Source organism: Guyanagaster necrorhizus (genome assembly GCF_019112545.1).
Source record: "Guyanagaster necrorhizus MCA 3950 unplaced genomic scaffold BT62scaffold_2, whole genome shotgun sequence".
NCBI classification, from domain to species: Eukaryota; Fungi; Basidiomycota; class Agaricomycetes; order Agaricales; family Physalacriaceae; genus Guyanagaster; species Guyanagaster necrorhizus.
In genome coordinates this window covers 394,712-411,627 of record NW_025064881.1, presented here as the reverse complement: position 1 = coordinate 411,627, position 16,916 = coordinate 394,712, and the positions used below count along the sequence as shown (strand labels likewise).

At 44.7% G+C, this 16,916-nt stretch overlaps 4 protein-coding genes and 1 non-coding gene across 5 annotated transcripts; 3 read left to right on the top strand and 2 right to left on the bottom strand.

Moving 5' to 3' along the window:
* Positions 1-47: 47 nt before the first annotated feature.
* Positions 48-1,276, top strand: BT62DRAFT_925979 (thioredoxin-like protein). The gene is made up of 8 exons (XM_043184927.1): positions 48-67; positions 128-339; positions 399-422; positions 476-561; positions 617-815; positions 873-951; positions 1,007-1,099; positions 1,152-1,276. The coding sequence occupies exons 2-8, from the start codon at positions 239-241 to the stop codon at positions 1,200-1,202; spliced, it is 633 nt and encodes a 210-aa protein (XP_043045298.1). The 5' UTR covers positions 48-67; positions 128-238; the 3' UTR covers positions 1,203-1,276.
* Positions 1,277-1,532: 256 nt separating this feature from the next.
* On the bottom strand, positions 1,533-3,479 carry BT62DRAFT_265755 (uncharacterized protein). Its single transcript, XM_043180297.1, has 8 exons — positions 3,237-3,479; positions 2,932-3,183; positions 2,835-2,877; positions 2,579-2,783; positions 2,422-2,524; positions 2,211-2,364; positions 2,052-2,161; positions 1,533-1,797 (listed from the first exon to the last, which is right to left on the bottom strand). Exons 2-8 carry the CDS (start codon positions 3,044-3,046, stop codon positions 1,760-1,762), a joined length of 768 nt encoding a protein of 255 aa, XP_043045297.1. The 5' UTR covers positions 3,047-3,183; positions 3,237-3,479; the 3' UTR covers positions 1,533-1,759.
* A 1,605-nt stretch (positions 3,480-5,084) lies between these two features.
* Positions 5,085-6,473, top strand: BT62DRAFT_265733 (uncharacterized protein). Its single transcript, XM_043180296.1, has 4 exons — positions 5,085-5,235; positions 5,286-5,603; positions 5,661-5,900; positions 5,950-6,473. The coding sequence occupies exons 2-4, from the start codon at positions 5,310-5,312 to the stop codon at positions 6,232-6,234; spliced, it is 819 nt and encodes a 272-aa protein (XP_043045296.1). The 5' UTR covers positions 5,085-5,235; positions 5,286-5,309; the 3' UTR covers positions 6,235-6,473.
* A 1,271-nt stretch (positions 6,474-7,744) lies between these two features.
* BT62DRAFT_t24 lies at positions 7,745-7,889 on the top strand. Its single transcript has one exon. It is a non-coding gene; the product is annotated as a tRNA-Tyr (tRNA).
* Positions 7,890-10,799: 2,910 nt separating this feature from the next.
* BT62DRAFT_881235 (uncharacterized protein) lies at positions 10,800-11,015 on the bottom strand (the record flags this gene model as incomplete). Its single annotated transcript, XM_043182660.1, has 1 exon — positions 10,800-11,015. One exon carries the CDS (start codon positions 11,013-11,015, stop codon positions 10,800-10,802), a length of 216 nt encoding a protein of 71 aa, XP_043045295.1.
* Between the last annotated feature and the right edge of the window lie 5,901 nt (positions 11,016-16,916).

Below are 16,916 nucleotides of genomic sequence, written 5' to 3'. Positions count from 1 at the left end.
CGAATTCATCATTCAGCGGGTTGTACACCAACATCGGGGCCCGGGTTTGGTGATTTTGGACCAAAAGGTATGATTTCGACTCATATTCCACGATGCCGAACCTTGACACGGCTAATGATGGGGAAAGTTCTCGGCACACCCATTTACAAGTAAAGTGTTACTGTCACAATCACATACGCGACTGTGACGACGCGATACCCCCCGACTCTCCCCATCACCACTACTACACTCGCCCAGTATGGTTGCTCTCATTCAACGCCCTGCTCCCACTTTCAAGGCTGCTGCCATCGTTGATGGTCTCTTTGAAGACGTCTCTTTGACAGACTACCTCGGCCAATGGTACAAGCTTATCAGAAAATTTCAGGGAGTGGCGATAACTGATTTTTTTTTTTTACTAGGGTCGTCCTTTTCTTCTACCCTATGTACGCACCTAAGCAGCATATATGCTGTCCACGTCGAGGCTGACGATGATCAGGGACTTCACCTTTGTCTGCCCCACTGAAATCCTGGCGTTCAACGACGCCCTAGCCGAGTTCAAGGCGCTGGGCACCAAGGTTCTCGGTACGTGCAGCTCTTGCATCAACCAGTTCTACCTTTTTATATGCGCGTTGCATAGGTGTCTCGACCGATTCTCAGCACTCTCACTTCGCCTGGGCCAACCAGCCCCGCAAGGAGGGTGGTCTCGGTCCCGACCTCAAGCTTCCTCTTATCGCCGACCGAAACATGTCCATCTCTCGCGATTACGGTGTCCTTCTCGAGGAGGAGGGTATCGCTCTCCGTGGGCTCTTCATCATTGACCCTAAGGGTATCCTCAGGTATGGCGCCACCCTTACCTAATTTTTTTTCAGTTTTTCTTGACAACCCGTCGCCAGGCAAATCACTGTCAATGACCTGCCCGTCGGTCGCTCTGTCGACGAGACTATTCGCCTCATCAAAGCCTTCCAGTTCACCGTACGTTATCTGACTAAATTTATCGTTGTGATGCTCCATCTCATGTCATATATAGGATAAGCACGGAGAAGTTTGCCCCGCCAACTGGCATGAAGGTGACAAGACCATGAAGGCTGATCCCAAGGGTTCCAAGGAGTACTTTGCGGCGGTGGGTGATGATGGTCCCAACAAGCGTGCCCGTCAGGCTTAATTGCAGTTAGACGCATGGAGGCAACGGCACCAAGAGGAAAGCAAATCAGATAGAGTCTTAGAAGACAAATAGAACTAGATCAACCCATATCCCCCCAACTCGATGTTTTTCTTGATCCACACCACACGTGCGTCGGTTTTTATTCCTTTGAGAGGTTCTTTGTGTCGCGGTTTTATGGTTATCCTTCTATTGTATATCATTCACGGCTCTGCCGCAAAATATCGCGGTTGTTGTTCTCTGCTATCTACACAAATGTTATTGCTGTCGTTTAGTATTCTCGGGCTATTTGTGCAAACCTGTGAAATCTTCGTTCTCGGCCGGTTGGTGTGCGCTCAATACCTCTACCACGAGAATCCATCTCACCGCTCGGCTGAACCATCATCACACCTATGTTTGACAAGTAGTACTTAAGCTCACTGTTGTCACAACGAGCATACCATGTCAAATTTATCATTAGTTCTAAGCACTATACGATATATATATGCTGAGGCTTGTCAACCCGAACACTGATCCTAGTAGAATCGAGCTGATCCGGACCGGAGGAGTCTGTCTTCGTCCGCGCACCTAACCTCAAAGTACCCGGCGGATACGATGCCGTACTTCAGAACGTTCCCGCCCTTACCGCCCATGCGTCGTCTGCTGGAACGTCTCGATAGCTACGTCCAATGTGTATCGCAAGCACACGAGAGTGATGATCAGTGTGGGATAGATAGCCTATCAACGAGTGCAGATTAGGCGCGAGAAGGGGGGACCGGACAGGCATCGTACCGTCAACTGCGAGAGGATATCTACGACAGGGTAGATACCATTGGATCCGCACACAAAAGTGATGATAGCCACGAACTAATCGATTCGCTCAAATCGACGATCCCCAAGGTCCAAACAATCCAAAATGCACATACCCACGTACAAGAATAGAAGACGCCAGACTCGATTAGGATAGCGAGGATGCCATTCTGCCTTCGGAATCTGGTCATGAGCGTCTCGCCCGTAACGGTGCGGATAAATTTATTATGAGACCTTGACATCAGACGTGAGCTCGAAGAGAAGAAAAGTGCAGGAAACAGACCATGCGCGGTACGCTACGAGCGACGTCGTCCAGAGATTCGTTGTCACCGTCGAGCTGATAAACGCGATGACCCAAGCTCTCAGAGAGGGAATGTCGAAGGCGGTGATCTCAGGAGGAGTCATCGTGTAGGCTCGTAGTATCCCCACAGCGGCGGCTTCAAGTTGGTTCATCATTAGGGTGGCATGTGAGCGAAGAGTAAAGTTGTCCTCACCAAGCGTGCCCGTAAAAAGTGTACCGGAAGTGAAGATAACCCACCGTTTCCGACTCCACAATACCCAGGCTCTCCATATGACGACTCCGTCCCCGATGATTATCTACGGACATATTCTCTTTAACAATTTCGGTTAAGATAGCATAACGAGGATTACGTTGACACTTTCCAGCAACATCCGAGAATATATAATCGGCAAATCATTGTCTTCCGAAACCGTGGGATGGTCTGCAGCATGTCCAAAGAGAAACGCGTGAAACTTTTGTTCGAAGCTGAGTGCCATATGTGAGGCTGCTACCATCCACATTATGGTGTTCAACACGGTCATCACGATGATGACTGTAGTTCTCTTTCTTTTGAACCTGCTCCAAAATCATTAACGCGTCAACACGAAATTCATGTTTGGAACCTACAACAACAGGTACGTCGACACCAGCCAGAGAGCGGTGTACATTCCTGGATGTTCCTTTCTGAATACTTCTCGTGAGGATGCAATCTGCGAAAGCGTACCATGCAAGAAGACTTCGCAACCAAGAGCGATGAAATGCGCTTCGGCAATTGATAGTGACATAATTGACAAGTTATCAGTGGGAGACACGGAGGTGGAAAGGTTGAAAGCCTGCATGTGGATCGCTTCTCCTTGATATAAGCTTTGGCAGATGGAATGAGCGGGTTAAATAAAGTTTTAGACGCTGAATCCGAACGGCCGGGGATAGATCAGCATGGACGATACCAGTATCCAGCCACACATGAGTATTCCATCTACAGATCATCGCGTCAGTACCTTGACCTACTGTGGTTTGGGGGTGGCATACCTTTGTAAAGTCCCAGCGTACGAGGACACGACCGCATTTCAATCCTGATTCTTTTCAAAGGTGCATCTGGCAGAATGTTAAGCGCCGACTGCAAGAATGTTAAGCGCCGACTGCAGGAATGTTAAGCGCCGACTGCAGGAATGTTAAGCGCCGACTGCAGGAATGTTAAGCGCCGACTGCAGGAACGTTGCAACCACAACAATGAAAGCGGGAGTGAAGAACGCCGATCACTTTTCATGATTTGAAATGTCCTGATTTCGCCGACTACTAAGTTTGTCTACCCTGGCCCTGATGTGCACAGCAATGTGAGACGATTGGTCTGCCCTTTGAACTTTGATGCACAGTCGAGTGGGCCGCGGAGATATCAAGTTGATTTGGATGTGGACCACCGCAGAGCCTCGACGGTTTGCTAATACAACTCAGATGAATACCCTCGATCTCGCCGAGTTTAGATTTCCTCCCCTTGACAAAGAAGAGACTTCATAGGCACCGACATCGGAGACATCGCTGCCGTCAAATTAGACTTGGCATGAAAGAGGTACAGGTAGCTTCAAGTACTGCTTCTTTACCAACACCATTCTTTTTGATCGCTTCGTTACGACCGCTAATGTGCTAAAGAGTCAGAATAATGGTAGGCTGAGTATCATATAATTTACCTACCTTGCCCATAGTTTCGGGCAACTTTCCCTTGATGTTGTAAAGGCCTGTTCATCATAAATCTACACAATATTGAGTTTGAAAGCAGTCTTCAGTGAAAGAAAACGAAAACGCACCTCAGAAAGCGCATACACCCCAATTTTTTGAGGGTGGAGCTTTGGATTCATGGCGCCAAAAAAATCGCCGTCCAAAAGTGATTCATCTATAGAAAGCGAGTAAAGAAGAGCATAAGGGTATTCGAATAACATACTCTTCCCTTGCCAAACAGGGTTCATATTCCTACTTGATGCAGATACAAAGAGTCGGAACTTCATATTATGGAGGCCGTCTCGAGGCCGAACAATGATGTCAAGAATAAGCTACTGGAAGAATACAGATAAGCGGATTGTCGTTACAATTCAGCGGTAAGGTCATACCTTAAGTGGTCCCTGGAACCCTACGTAGTCCGTCATGCTCTAATCAGGAAAAGAAAACGTATGTAATAGACGCATACACCCCAGTTTTCTGTAGTATAGCCTCGAGATAGAAGGGATTCATGGCAGCAGAACAGTCGTCCTTCACAAATGATATGACTAGTCGAAAGCGATCTGAGAAGAGCAAGAATCAAAGAGCAGTCGGTCAACGTACCCTTGCTAACCACAGGCAGGTTCATATTCCTGCTTCGAGCATATGCCAATAGTGGGAACTTGGTATTGTTGTCGTTTCGACATGAAAGTTGAAAACGAACTGCTAGAAAAATAGGGATGAGCGGATTTTCATTGCAATTCGTTGGTAACATACCTTCAAATGGCAAATCCCAGTCCTTCACGAATCAGAGAAACTCGCTCAAACGCGCGCGCGCGTATCTTAAATTCCAGTTCTATTCCCTCACACGATACCACAGCGCCAGGAGACCCCGCCCTATGAGCATCACCACTCTTCTATTATTCAACGCGTCCCAGATTCCGGGGAAATTAACATAGGCGTCCCCCGCCAGTTCATAGCTAGCTCGTTTGAAGAGGCAACGTGATTCGCAGAACGGCATGCAACATCGTCGCAAGAACTCTTGGGAATCGTGGGTGGATGGTTAAGTGGAACCGTGACCGTCCAGACGCTGGGGCTGACATTCAACATTGTAACTCCGCAGATAACCACGGCGTGCCGTCACGTATACCTTGCCAGCGCGGCATAATTTCGGCACATGCCGATTTTAACTGCCGCGACTGGGACTGCTGGTTTTGCAACAAGTCCAGTATGTTTCCAGTTTGCCTCCGTACCACCATTTGTCGGTCATTCTCCACCCTCACCACCCTCGAATCTGCACCTCTCTACCGCATCGTGCGCGTAAGCAATATTCCAGAAGGTCACAATGTCAGTAACGTCGTCAATACCCTCAACGCCAAACCAGTACAGGCCATAATACCCTCCAAGGACCATATGCTTTTTCGATTTTTCGACGAAGGCATGGCCAGCCGGTGTATATCGCGCAGTAATAGCCTCTATCAGTTATCCCTTGATTTACCTTCGCCAGCGGTGACAACCCGTGATGTCGCTTTACTTGGGGTGTACAATCTGTCTCGCACCCTCCTTCTGAAAAACTTGCCATCAGACTTGGACGAGACGAAATTGAAAGAAATTCTCTCGCGACAAGATGGACTGGAAACTTGGAGGTTTTTCCCGTCAGAAAATGAAGCTGTGGCTCGTTTTTTGGATGTACACAGCGCGTTCGAGGTACGTCTGTTGTTGCTCTCATCCTGAGATGCGGTTCCTGATTCAGATTCCCGACAGACACGCACGGAATGCCAAAAAGCAGGGATGTCCGCTTCATTTCCAAATACAAGCGGCAGTTATATGTTTCCTGAATGGTTTCCTGAAGGAGAGGACGGCCTGGCGTTTGTGGAGACCCGCTTGGAGGTCTCCGATATTCAAGACTTCGACGCTCTGCTTGTTGCGCGGAGTTGGATCTCCAAGTATGAGGAATCCAGTCCTGCTTGTTTGATTTTTACTAGTTTCCACAAGTACCGAAAAGTAAGCGCTGCGTTGTCTGCGTACCTCACGTTTCTTATTGCCGTACCAGGTGCTCACGATGCAGTTTGTGACGACGGAAATCGCACGCAATTTTTTCGAAGCTTTCAGCACTGACGCGCAAGGTCAAGGTATGCGGCTGTCATTGGTGAAGAATCGGGATCCGCTCTCTCGTGGTATGATCACCGCTGTCGGCCTGGGTGCGCAACGAACAGTGCGCCTGAAGCTTTCAGGTCAAGGACCCCGCTTGAGGAGAAAGGAAGAGTACTTCTACTTCTTCTGTCAGTTTGGTGCCGTCTCCGGATCGTTCAGGTGCGTGTTTCGTCTCTCTGTTTAGTTGTTCCCTACTCAAATAGCGATCAGGGATGAGCAATACCATGAATGTAGCGAACCGCTGTACATCCCATTCGACAGCTTACAGAGCGCCCTCCGCTGTGTGCTGAGTATGTCACAGTTCAAGGCGGACATGCTCAACCATTTCCCCGAGCTGCAGGGCGCCACTATCTCCTTTGCGGGTACTATCTCCTTGACACCGACCCAGGTGCCGCAGTAGAATTTTACCCGGATCACACAATTTCGTCGTATCCCCAAGTTCTAAAATCCTCCTGCTTTTGTCTCTTCGGAAACGTCGGCACCTTTAGAAAGTTTGAATGGTCCCCTGCGTCCCTGTGGGGAATAGTGGAGCTCTTCAGTTGTTGCGTTGACATGGTACCTCATAGATAGCCGAGGAGAAACCATAGGTACTCCAGTCTGAATTAAGACCTACAACAATTGAACTTTCCTTGTCTGCCTGGAAAAGAATCTGTGGTATGCAATGCCATTCGATACGGCGTCAAGACTTGTTTCGCGTTCGATCATGAAGACGCATATGACGGTTTCTTACGTTGCAACGAAAATCAATACGACAACGGCTACTGGCGACTTAGTTGTTTCGACTGCGCAAGGGATCCACATCTTTTCTCACGCAATCTTTGCTAAGGCTGATATCCATTCCCTTAGTTGCATGCCCGTCTAGGTCAATAGGATAGAGTGTCAGAGCCATAAACTACGTGCCTGCGTCGCGGTTAGCGTTGAAAGCTGACCATCCCACAACGTAGGAACTTGACTCTTCTGAAGATGCCAGTTCGAGGCTCATGATGAGCGTACACGACGTCGTGGAGCCGCGAATTTTTCTGAGACCCTACAAATTAGGTCAGCAAAAAGCTGTCGAGACACCTTTTCATCTCAAATGATGTTAAAATGTTACCTCCGCCATCTATCTCTCGGGCTTTGGGGGCAGCATAAACATAGTTTCCCCAGCTTCCCCTCCGGGAGCACTGCGTAGCACATATGGTGTGCAGTTCTCGGCCAGGAGAAGGACACTTTTTTTCAATGCTCTTCGGAATGATCGGTCACCCGAGCGTGCAGAGATAACGAAATGTCGGGTTCTTGGGCGGCTAGATACGGCGGAGATGGTAGTTGTTTTCAGCGCCCTCTGGCGATGCGCTCGACTATCTACCTCGCTAGGAGTACGGTGAAAACGTCAGCCTTTCGTAAGTAATTCTTCATCAAGTATAGTTAAACTATATACCGTTGATGCCTACTTGAGTTTATGGCACATTCATTCGTCACACGTTCCAGACAGGCTTCTTTCTTTGGTGACATAGCTTCCGCTGCAGTAGCACAGATGTGAGTATTATTATCCAGCCTTGTGGAGTAATAAAGGTTCACGACGTTTAAAATAGGTCAGACGGGCGCTTTGACTGCATGGCTCACCACGAGGGATCAACATCTTTTCCCATGCTGTCCTTCCTTTTTCCGTGATTCCAATATACCCATAAAACTCGGGTCCATTCTCTTTCTTCCATGCCCGGCTAGCTCAACAGGGTAGAGCGGCAGAGATATAAATGGGATTCTTTCCCCGTGGAAGGATTGGCTACTGTTGAGTTGACCATTCCACGGGGAAAGAATCTTCCTCTTCTAAAGATGCGGGTTCGAGTCCCGCGCTGGGCGTAATGGTAATCCGACTTTTTTCAATAGTCCTATATATATATAGGACACATCCTGGGTCAATTTTTCACAATCTTCAAATGTATCTTTCATCTGGTAGTGTTAAAATACCACCCTCATCGGGTTTCAAGGGCAAATTAACATAACTTCCCGAGACTTTGACTCCCCTGCTGAAGCATACTATTAATAACTTTATTCCTCCAGGACTACTGCACATCGCTTTCATAAACATAGCTTCCTTCCTTCTGCAGAAGCATATACATGCTATTTGTTCCAAAGGCACATGATGACTTTATCCCGGACTGCACGCTCTTCTCGCGCCGGGACTGAGATACTTAGTTGTTCTTCGGCATGAACAATTGCCCGGGTATGCAAAGTTTACAAGGCGGCTAAATACAGAACCTGACGATGCGCTCGACTGTCCCTGCGGACGTCTCGGGAGTAGGTGGAAACGTCAGTCAGCGCTTTGTAGGTGATTCCTCATCACGTATCTATCGATGGCTGATCTCATCTTCAGGTTTGTATCACATTCCCTCGCTACCCATTCCCCGCTGCCAGTAGATTGCGTTAGAAACCAAACCTGTAAGAAGAGTAACTCAGTCTCGACATGATGGTGTGTAAATGGACTGAGGAAAGAAGCAGAATAAGGGGCTATGCTATTTAAATAGTGGCAGGACAAAGGAAGGTCCTTGGTATTTATCAAGAACACAATAAGATGCCAACACTCTTCCTCACTGAGGATCACTCCTCCTTCATTGCAAGCCCATGAATCCTCAAAGATAAATGAATGCTGCTGGTTCCAGTGCTTTTGTGAAGCAGTCAGCAATGTTATCCTTTGTATTGACATATGATAGGGTAATTTCTTTGCTTTTGACTCATTCTTGGATAAAATGGTATTTTATGTCCATGTGCTTCACCCTAGCATGCAAAGAGGGATCTTCTGAAAGATTGATGGCACTGTTATTGTCATACAGCAGAGGAGTTGAATCTTTTTGTTTGAAACCAAGCTCCATCAATAATGGTCTGATCCATATAGCTTCCTTCATGGATTCACATGCTGCAATGTACTCTGCTTCACATGATGATGTGGTGACCATCTGTTGTTCCTTGGCATTCCATGAAATCAACCCCAAACTCAGAGTGAAGCAATATCCTCCTATGCTTCAATGTGTATCAAGACAGTTTGCCTAGTCAGAGTCAGTAAAGCCAAGTAGTTTTAAGTCAGAAAAACCTTCAAGGTGAAGTTTGAGTTCTCTTGTCCCCTTGAGATACTGCACTACTCAGACTGCTGCATTCCAATGCATAAAGGCATAGCTATCCAGAAAACAAGACAGCTGTTGGACAGCATAGGATATGTCTGGCTGAATTCCAGTTGTCAGATAGATTAAGGATCCAACCAGTGAATGATACAGCAGCTTCTGTAGTTCAGCTTGATCTTCAGATGAGAGATCAGTGAGATCATGTTAGTGGAATTTCAGTCCTGCATCCATTGGGGTTGATATAGGGTGGGCATCTTTCTATCTAAATTGAGATATGATTCAGTTGATCAGAGCAATTTGTGACAGAGATACTATTCATTTTGCATGATCCTTTGATATTGTGATCCTGACACAGAATTTTGCCTCTCCTAGGTCTGATATTGTCTATTTTTCTCACATCTGTGTCTTGAACTGTTCATTCTCCTTCTTTAAGCTGACAACAGAGAGGAAATCATCAACATGGACAGCTCCAAGGACAGTATCTGTTGAGGTTTTTCAGTAGTAAATGCAGTATTCTGCACAGAGGCTGGTAAAACTCTATGAGACTATGACATCATTCATGGTTGTTCCAGATTCATCCACTTTGTTTCATGTCATATAGTCCTTGTTGAAGTTTCCATACCCAATCTTCCTTGCCAGATTCTTCAAACCCACTTGGCTGTTCCATGTATTGGATCTCATCTTCTGGAAGCAAACCATAGAGGAAGGCCATCTTTACATCAATTTCTTGTGCATTCCAATTAAGTGTAGCTGCAATGTGGAGTAGGATTCTCCAGAACTCCATGTGAGCAGTGGGTGAGATGGTTTTAGTGTAGTCTTGTCCATACATTTGTTCAAAACCTTTGAAGATGAGTCACACTTTTCAATAAATAGTGGCATCATTCTCATCCCATTTTATACAGAAAACTGAATGGCCTTGAGGAATAGCAGATCTCAGAACCAGCTTGTGAACTCCCATCTTCTCCAATGACTTCATCTTAATACCCTTTGAGCCAATGTTTTGCATCAGCAGAAGTCTATGCTTCCTTCCAGGAATTTGGCTCATCTTCCAGTTGTATTGTGCTGTAGATGTTGTGTCTGAGTGTTGTGAACAGATCATCAAGATACTGAGCATTTTCAGATCTGAGACCATCAGCAAGAGCTTTCTGGAGTTCTTGTCATGGGGTGAAACAGCAGCATGAAGTTCTACTAAAGCTTGTTTCTGTTCATCTCATGCAGCCTTGACATGAATCACACTTTGTTGTGACTCTTCAACAGCATGTTCAAGGCATGAGCTTTGTATGACAGTTTCAGTTGATGCAACTCTGGATGATCTCTGAGGATGAATAGAGTCTTCAGCATGCTCTGGTTGTTGTGATGGAAAATCAGAGTCAGACTGCATCCTCTGTAGAGTCTTGTTGGTTGAATCTGAACAGACATCTACTTCATCAGAGACATTAAAATCCTTGACAATTATTGAGGAAGATTCAGGTTTGTTAAATATACTTGTGATAGTCTTGGTAGTATTTGGTAACTGAGCCATGAGAGTGGTAGTGGTTTGGTGGGCTTCTATAGATGATATGTTGTATGAGGTGATGATCTTCTTTGACTCTCAATGGTAGCACCTGTATGCCTTTGCATTTGGTTCATACTCTACCAGCACACATTCAATGGATCATTCAAAGATTTTTGAGTTGTGCTTGTTTTGGATGAGAATAAAGATGTAACAACCTATTTCTTGAAGATGAGATAAGTTTAGTCTTTTCTTGTACCATTTTTCATAAGGCATTTTCCCATTCAATGACTTGATGGTAGTGAGATTATTAAGATAGGAAGCTGTGACACAGAGCTCATCCCATAAATTTAGAGGGAGGTTGGCATGAATTTGCATCATTCAGACTTTGTTCATTAAGGATTGGCAATATTGTTCTATCCTACTAATATTGGCTGATATATGTGATATCATGAATTCCTGTCTCACTCCTTGAGATTTCAACCATGCTTCTATTTCAGAAGACTTCAGCTCTTCATTGTCAGTTCAGTAAGTTCTGACTTTGAGTCCTGTCTTCTCTTCATATGCAAGCTTCTATGCTTTGAGTTCACTATAACTTTCATCTTTTTTGGATTGCAGAATTGACTAGGCATGACTTGTATAGTCATCAACAATGTTCATAATATAATTATTACCAGTTCTTGAAGTGACAGCTTGTAGTCTAATTAAGTCTACTCAAACTATGCTAAGCAGTGATATGCTATCTATGCATTCACACTCAGATTTTGTGATTTCATAATAATACTATTGCAGATCTGCTCTATACTAGTAGATATAATAGGGTTATAGTTCAGACATTGAGTTGATAGTCAAAGCAGTAGTCAATTAATAGAGCTAGAATTTAGATATAATACCATTAGTGGATCAAGTCTACCAACCAGCCATGCTAGTAATCCTAAATTAGCTAGGACTGTTATTGTACAATCACTAGTAGGTGAGAGAGGCCACTAGCACACACAACCAGAGGCAGAAAACACAGGACTCATAAAGCAAAGTCACTAGTGCACTAATCTGAGCATGAAACATCTAAGTTCAAATTTCTAACAGCATAACAAACTTTAAAAGAGACTTAGAATTGATTCAGCAGTGCATCAGACCAGAGTCTAGATTCAACTAGTGCAATACAGATCTGTCATAATCAGCCCTAATGCATCTGGACTATTTCTTTGATCATAATCAACAGCTGTTGCAGGCATGCCTGTCTGGCTAGTTGAATATCTTTGACAGTAATGAGGTATTGCTGGATTTGAGGAATGGAATAAGGCCACAGCCAGAACTCCTGGATCTGCTAGTAAGCATGTGACTGCTTCTAGAACCACTATTATATAATTATTCACTATAAAACATGATTAACCTGAGGAAATCTTGCTAATAATACCCCTCTCATTTAACTATTTATGCTTATAATACTTTTTGTAGATTGTATTTAGCTAGTAGAATAGAGTGGCAAGTGACAGGCAAGCCATCTCTGCAATTGTGATCTGCTAGTAGCATCTAATACTCCAATTAAAGGCTTTTGTGCTTCAACCTTGGAGAAGTGATGCTAGTTACTAAGTCTACCTTAGAATTGAGTGAATTGAAGTTCACTTTTGAGAATACTGTTGTGTCTAGAATGATTAAGAGTGTTTTTCAAAGTTAGTCAAGCAAGTACTCACAGTTATAGTATTATCCTTAGGCCAAGAGCATCACTAGTTTTTCTAGAGTGTGACTAGTCAAATGTTTATTCACTTGTAGGAAGCAGTTTCAGTTAAGAGTGCTAGTAGTCTTTGGAGCAGTCCCAGTCAGTGAGCATAATAGCTTAAAACTGTTATGATTTTCTACTCTTTTCTTCATCTGACTCTTATTTTATGCTTAGTCAGAGTGCCAGAACAAGTGCTTAGGACTGTGGAACAAGGCTTAGTCATCACAACTAACCAAGTCTGTCATTATCCTTCAATGCAACAGTATTGCTCAACAATACACAAACAGCTTTTTATGTATGGTAACGACACTCCAGGACAATGAGTGCAGAGACAGAGAGAAACACAATAAGTAGGTAGTATTATTAGCAAATCATGTTCAGTATTTAAGGAGCTTGCTCTCACTGGTAAAACCCCAGCTTTGAGCTAAAGTTTATTCTTACCATTTCATCTTGAGTGAATTGTGAATGCCTTGACTGCATTACAACTGATATCACTGAACTTGACCATTATACCCAAACATGAGGTAGCAATTATTTATTACATGTTACTAGTCATGTGCAACTTGGGCCTAACAATTAGCTTGAAGCTATACCTTCCCTTTCCTCATGCCTATTAGTGCAGAGGAAACTGAATGCCCTCAATCAATTCCTCAGATCTGAACTTTGATCATAAGTTCTTCAAACTCCTTGCTTCTATCGTCAGAACATTGTTGGGATTATTGGTGATCATCTAGCTGTGCTGGGGACACCATTCAATTACTGCTTGGGCCATCAGACATCACAATGAGTTTCAGCATATTTGATATATCCTACATAATATAACCCCCAATCTTCCCTTATATGATATTCTTGACTCCCAATGAACATCCCACCAGTCTCTGACAAACCCCATACCCAAAGCCAGGCCTAGCAGCCCACATCAAGGGAATATTCAGAAAGAAGAAAGACACAGATACCCTCCTCAATGACTCAGCAGAGACTGTGACAATCATATCACAGGATTCCAAAACCCATGGGTCCAGGGACTCTCACCTGACCATAAGGATAAAGACATCCTGGAAGACTTCTTTCAGCAGTCTCCCTTGCCTGATCCTTTCTCAGCCCCTTGAACTAGAGAGATTGGTGACCATACCTGGGACTCTCTTGAAGCTGCTCAGATGGCTGGAAGATCCTGACTGGCAACATCTAGAAGTCAGCCTCATAGCCCTGCCACAACTCTCCCCTGCTCAGTTGAGACAAGTGGTGAGATGGGGAGGACATCTTTGGCCCGACTCTATGATGAGCAATATGGGAGGGAGATTCAGGATGAAGTCATTCACCAATACTTCTCTAGCTGGGACATAAATGCTCCCTTTAACTATGACTAAGCCATCTGACAAGAAGAGCAGAGACAATGAACTGCATCACAGCCAGTTCACAGTGAGCTTGAGGAACATATCATTGAGAGTGGAAGAAGAAGATGAGAAGCCAATGAGTATAACAGACAGCATTGAGAAGAGCAGCAGGAAATCAAAAGAACCCAACTGGAAAGGGCCAACATCTCTAACTGGTATAGGCTTCAACCTGAGGGAGCTGCCATTCTTGCCTCTGTACATGCCAACCCATCCTTCTCAACCCCAGTCTTTAGAGAACCTAGCATCAAGTCTAGCCAGTGAAGCAAGAATCATTGGAGAAATGAGACCCTTGCAGTAGAAGGGAGAGACCCTGGAACCCCCTCACATCCTCTAACCCCACAGTATCCCCCTCCCCAAAGAACCCCTAGTGCTGACACTACATTCAATGATGATGAATCTGTCCTCAGACACTATGGGTTATGAGTCTCTGAAACAGCTCACATCTCTGTCTGCACTCTCTGAGGGTTCTTTGGGAGCTAAATGGTTGGGCAGCTACTCAACAATGAGTACAGAAGAAACATCCAGCTCTATCACAAGCAAGTGGAAACAGCAAGAGCAGCAGGAGGCAACTGGTATGACAACAATATTGGAAGTCAACCTGCTGCCACCTATTTTAGCATATCTGATGCCTCAGGCCCTGCTACTGGCTCCAGCACCCAGCCAGAGCAGCAGCATGATGATCCAACTGCCAGAGGAAAGAGAGAGTTTCTTCACCCTGCCTGACACTTTCCTTGAGGAGGAAGAGGGTGACAAGGATGCAGAAGACAAGGAGACTGAAAGTAGTGACCCACCCTAAGTTGGAGAGGAACTATCATATCTTCTTGTAGAAGATACTGACAAAAAAGAACTGAAAAGGGCAATACAGGAGGTGAGAACTCAGGAATACCAGGAGTACTACCTGCACAGAGTAAACTTTTTATGGTGTGATGCTATCTGGATAGCATCACAGTTGAGACAATTATATTTACAATCACCAACTAACAAAAAAACAAGAATTCTGAGACATGTGGCAACCAACTACACAGCAATCTAATATAACAACAAGCACTCAGAAGATCTGGTCAGCTGACCACCAGCATACCAGGCAGAGACTCTGGTACAGCCAATGCTGAGGATGCCACCCATTGCTCCAAGAAGAGCTGTATATATGGCACCCTCCATTTGAAGCACCTTTTTATACTCTGCTGCCTCCTTGCAGTCAATGGCCACACAGCTCTCCTGAACTCACACAGTGCTGAAGGCCCTGCTGACAATATACTGAAATCCCTGGACCAGCAAAGGAAGCCGAGTATTAGCCATCCAACCCCTGCCTGATGAAGCCATGAGCAGTGGCACAGGGAAAGAGCCAGTCTGGAATGACTCTGAAGTGGTCTGATTGGGATTTACTGTTCAAGATGAGATCATAGTCTGAAAGGAAGAAGTCCCACAAGGAAGTCCGATAGCAGATGACAATTCTCTCTATTTATTCTCTGGACCATCCCAAGAGTGGCAACAGTCTCCCTTTTCAGAATGGCTGAACCCCATGGAGGCCCTCCCAAGTAATGTGGCAGTCCTTCAGTGTTGCTCCGACCTGCTGCAAAAACCCCACCCCTTTAAAGGAGTGTCAGATGACATTAACTGGTTCTTAGTGGACTGTGAACAATACTTTGAGGTTTATATCAGTTACTTTGGTTCTGACATGAACAAGGTTGTTTTTGCTGTCTCTTACCTTGAGGAAAAGGTGAAAACCTGGTGGATTCTAATCTCTCCAAATTTCCAATCAATGACTCAGGGACATTACTAATACCCATTATGGCCAACATTTAAACAAATGCTGAATGACAAATTTATTGATCCCACAGTATAAGAAGTACACAAATAAAAGATCAAGGAATATAAAATAGGAGATTGGGCAGCCACAGACTATTTCAATGAGTTAGAATATCTTGCAAAACTCACTGGAATTTGGGATGACATAGTGAATGACAGAAGGATAGTTGAGGCTCTCAAGAGAAGAGTCCCCTCTTTATACATTATGATGATTTTAGCAATTGGCATCAAAGCACTAATGTCAGTCGGATATGATGAATGGAAAGAATGAATTATCAAGATGTACAGAGAGTGACAAAGGCAGAAAGCAGAGTCATCAACCCTTTAGGACTACACCAAAAAGTTGACACTGCTAACTCTGAACAAATTGAGGCAAACTGCCAGAAAATCATCAGAATCCTTAATGGCCCCCACCTATGGCACACAGAAGACCAGAACTGGAACAACATACATGAGATCAAGAAAGCCAATGGATATAGACCAAATAAAGAAGAAAGGCAAATGCTTCAATTGTGGCCAAAAGGGCCATATGACAAAGGACTGTCCAAAGAAGAAACAAACATACAAAAACATCAGAGCCCAAATCGCCAAATTACAGAAAGAAGACAAGAAACTTGGCAAAGAGACCAAGGTGGAGAAAGTAAAAGAAGGGGCCGATCAGTGAGCAATTTCACTGTGTCAGCTAAGGACTCTTACAGTGTGCAAACCCCAGCTACTAGTCAGACTAATAGTACTTCTGTAGTTACACCTATTTATATCACACATTTAAATATACCACTGATTGACACTTTACACATCAAAGAATTGCAAAAAGAAACTCAATTGCCTTCAGGCTGAACAGAGGCAGAGGGCCTCAACACCTGGCTCAAATGATTTGACACTGAATAGACCTGGTGAGCCATCAAGGATGCCAAAGATAAAATAATGGCTAAAGCCATGCTCAAAAATTGGGTCCACCAAACCCAAGCTGAGGAAGTAGTTGATGAAATGGTAAAAGGAATGAAGAGAGCCAAACAGTGCCAAGCCTTAGAATGGCTTGATGAGCTTTAAGGACCACAAAAATTCATTTGACAATCTAAAACAACCAGGTGAGACCTACTTGCTAAAGCTCAAATCGAAACCCTCACATCTCATTCCATCCATGCAGTAACAGTGCTAATTGACAGTAGATGTACTGGGAGTTCCATCAATTGGGCTTTCATTGACAAGCATAAACTCTCAATCTGAGCTATTGTTATGATTTTTCCTTTCTCTCCGCTCCTTGACCCCTATTTATGCTTAGTCATAGCACAAGACCATGGGAAAAGGCTTAGTAAGCACAACTGAACCGCCTAGATACAACGATGCCGACGACGC